At 52.6% G+C, this 3369-nt stretch overlaps 1 protein-coding gene across 1 annotated transcript in view; it reads left to right on the top strand.

Annotated features, from left to right (window-relative positions):
• Positions 1–1248, top strand: part of MONBRDRAFT_38296 (uncharacterized protein) — a gene marked incomplete at its 3' end in the record, with an annotated part of 3761 nt that extends 2513 nt beyond the window's left edge. The window contains exons 5-7 of the mRNA XM_001748464.1: positions 143–617; positions 713–992; positions 1138–1248. Coding sequence (XP_001748516.1) covers positions 143–617; positions 713–992; positions 1138–1248 — 866 coding nt within the window. The remainder of the gene's footprint in view (positions 1–142; positions 618–712; positions 993–1137) is intronic.
• Between the last annotated feature and the right edge of the window lie 2121 nt (positions 1249–3369).

Raw genomic sequence — 3369 nt, 5'->3', positions numbered from 1 at the left:
TACCTCTCGTTTTCCTTGCCTCCCTGCTCGCGCTCTCTCTTCAGATCAATCGCCCCTACACCCATATGCCCACTGCCTCTGGCTCACGGTTCACCCCTGAAACCGGCTCTCCTTTGCACTCATTGGCCCAACCCCACCATAGGTGACTCCATCACCGCGGGCTTTGCCATGCAAGATCTTCCCCTCGAGTTTCGTGGAACCGTCTACAGTGCGGGTGGTGATCCCGATGCCTTGACCATTGGCAACTTTCTCAAGCACTACAACCCCAATCTCAAGGGCCAGGCCACTGGCACAACGATCCCCCTTACCAAAGAAGGCAAGGGACTGAACTTTGCCGTCTCCGAGGCCCGTGTTCATGACCTTCCCGGCCAAATTGAGCGACTGTCCGCCAAACTGAACACGAGCGAGTATGCTGGCGTTCGCGACGAGTGGAAGCTCCTGGTCCTCTTCATTGGCGCCAACGACATTTGCGAATGCAAGTCAATGACCGCCGAAGCCTTTGAAACCGAGCTCACGACAGCCATGGACATGATTCATGCCAACTTTCCCAAAACTTTTGTGAGCATGATGACCATCTTCAACATTAGTGACGTTTGGGATGTGCACAGCGACAAAGAGTCAGTTTTGGCCCTGCTTTGTGTTTCCCTCGCCTTCCACCTTCCTGACTGAGCCGGCCCAGACTTTGACTTGGACGACTTGTGCCTCATCGCAGATATTGTAACGTTGCGGTTCCCATCCTGCACGAGTGCTCTTGCCTTGAGAACAACCAGACTTCGCTGCAGCGCATGGACGAACTGGGCATGCAAATCAATCAAGTGACCGCACGTGTGGCCGCCAAATATGCCGCCCTCAATGACCCCCTTTTCACGGCCGTCGTGCAGCCGGCCATCCAAAATGTCCCTCTCAACACCTTTCCCAAAGATGTCGTTCAAGACTTGCTCAGCGATGTTGATTGCTTCCATCCCAGCCTCTGCACTGACCAAGGCTTTGCTGTACGTCTTATCCTCACCCCCTTCACCGCGCAATGCCTCTCCAGCCATGACGGCGCACACCATCTACCCCAACACCTTGGCTTGACTAACGCCGTCATCACCCAGTCGCTCATTTGCGAATTCCGTACATCCCTCTGTCCTTTAGGTGGGTGTTTGGAACAACATGTTCCAAGCTCAAGGCAACAAGAGTACCAGTCTGAATCCCCTTCACCCCCCTGCCATTTACTGCCCGCAAGCTGGCGAATATCTCCAGTAGCGCCATCAGCTTACGGATTATCAATGCAACCCTATCGTCAATATTCTTTTCCTTCATACGCCTCAATCAATTTACTTCTTTTCTTCGTCCCAAGATCGATGCACAAATACCTACTCACATCTTGATCGACCAAGAAGGGCTGATCAATGTTGAAGGCCACACTTGTCTATCCCTGCCATCACGCTTGACCGACCGATTTCCTCTCTAAATCTATCCAAGCCATGCCGGCTTTTAATATCACATAATCATGTATCCAACGCTGCGGCGCATTCACACACGAATCATCATTGAAAAGAGTCGGGCGACAAAGAAATTTTCACTCTCAATTGTTTGTAGATTGTGGATGAAGAGAAATTGGATTACAATCATGGAACTGTGTACAGAAATTATGGCTTGCACGAATACTACTAATCAACGTTTGGTTCAGTGAGATGGCGTGCTTGGCTCGTCTGCATCTTCTGATCCTGCGACGCATGTGCGCCATCCAGGACCACAGAGCATGTCGACTCAAATACTTTACATATAGCACGCCACCCCAACCAGGGTGCATTCAAAACCACAAGCAGGCGTGATTTGACATTTGAACAAAGTGTGCCAACACACATTCACAAGGGCACACACGAGCACAGATGACACGAGCCAGGCATTCTCCTTCAAACCCACTTTGAGGGAAAAGTCACATGACTGAACAAGCATCATCATGCCAAAGACAACACAGACAAAGTCACGGTCACATGACAGCCTCGCTCAAGAGCGCGGCCTTCATACTTACACACAAGAGCATGCAAGCTGATAACACAAAAAAATGATGCACAGATACATCAAGTTCATAGCAGATAGGTGAGCAGCCAGACCTGTCTCTGGATCAACCACATAGAGAACTGACTGCTCTCGCATCCGCTGATTGTCAGAAAAGATGAAACAGAAAATGGGAACCATGCCAGAGTGGGCACGATCAGCGTTCAAGGAAGACCTGAACGAGTCGAGTAACCACAATTATTGCTTGGCTAGAGGCCGGGCTGGCCCAGGCATGTCTGGAAACATTGGGCGAGCTCCTGGCTTGCCGGGACCACCACCGGGAAACTGGGGAAAGTTCATGCGACGTGCATTCGCTTCCACATTTGCAAATGGATCTGTGAAAGCAGGTGGTGCTGGAGGTCGAGGGAAGCCGGCCTGGTCTGCTTGAGGCAGCGCACGAGTCGCGGGGAAGCTCATTGCATCCACTCCGGTGCGAATTGAACCAGGCTTGGACTTTTGCACAGGTGGGAAGGGACCGGCAGGCTTCGTTGCAGTATCCCCGCCCGGCGACGCAGGTCCATTGTCATGGAGCGATGGTTGAGCTCGCGGTGCGAATGGATCGCCATTCGGTTTGGCACCAGCGGCGTTAGAACCAAAAGCATTCATGTTGGTAAAAGGATCCGATGCTGCAGGCGGAGGTGATGCCGCACCATCGCTCATCACTGGAGACTTGGTAAGGACAGGACGCGCATCCGTGGCAGGAAACACGGTCGGTTTTGGTAGGCGGGGCATGCTTGGGCCCACACGATCCTTGCCACCGTCGACGGGCGCTGGTTTGATCGGCTGGAAATCAACAGGCGGCGGCGAAGATGAGCTCGCGTTTCGGCCCAGATCGCGGCTTAGCTTTTCAAGAATTGTTCGCTCAGCTGCCTTGTCGCGAGGAGTTGTATCGTCAGAAACCAGATTGGCCTCTTGCCGCACTGAGATGGTGCGCGGCTTCGGAACAGTCTGCGGTGAGCTCACTACCTTTGGTGAGCGCCAAGCTAGATTGATGGTACCATCAGGAGACTTGGGAGGCGAGACTGTGTTCTCGACGCGATGCACCCGGTGACGCTCCTCGCTACGACGATTAACACGCATGTGTACGAAAATAAACCCAATAACGATCAGAACGCCCACAATCGTGCCGATCAACGCGATGCCAGTGGTGGCCCACTCTTGGTCGCTGGTGGAGGCCTGAACTTCAGTATTCTCTTCGGATCGAGAAGCTGAGACAGAGTAGGTACCGAAATCACTGGGAAATTCCATCTCAAACTCTTGAATGCGGCGGTCAGCCTCAGTGGCATCAGCATTCTCAGCAAAAAATGCAAAGATAACATCGAC

The sequence above is a fragment of the Monosiga brevicollis genome, genomic scaffold, assembly GCF_000002865.3.
Source record: "Monosiga brevicollis MX1 MONBRscaffold_23 genomic scaffold, whole genome shotgun sequence".
Lineage (NCBI taxonomy): Eukaryota > Choanoflagellata > Craspedida > Salpingoecidae > Monosiga > Monosiga brevicollis.
This window is presented reverse-complemented; position numbering and strand designations above follow the sequence as displayed.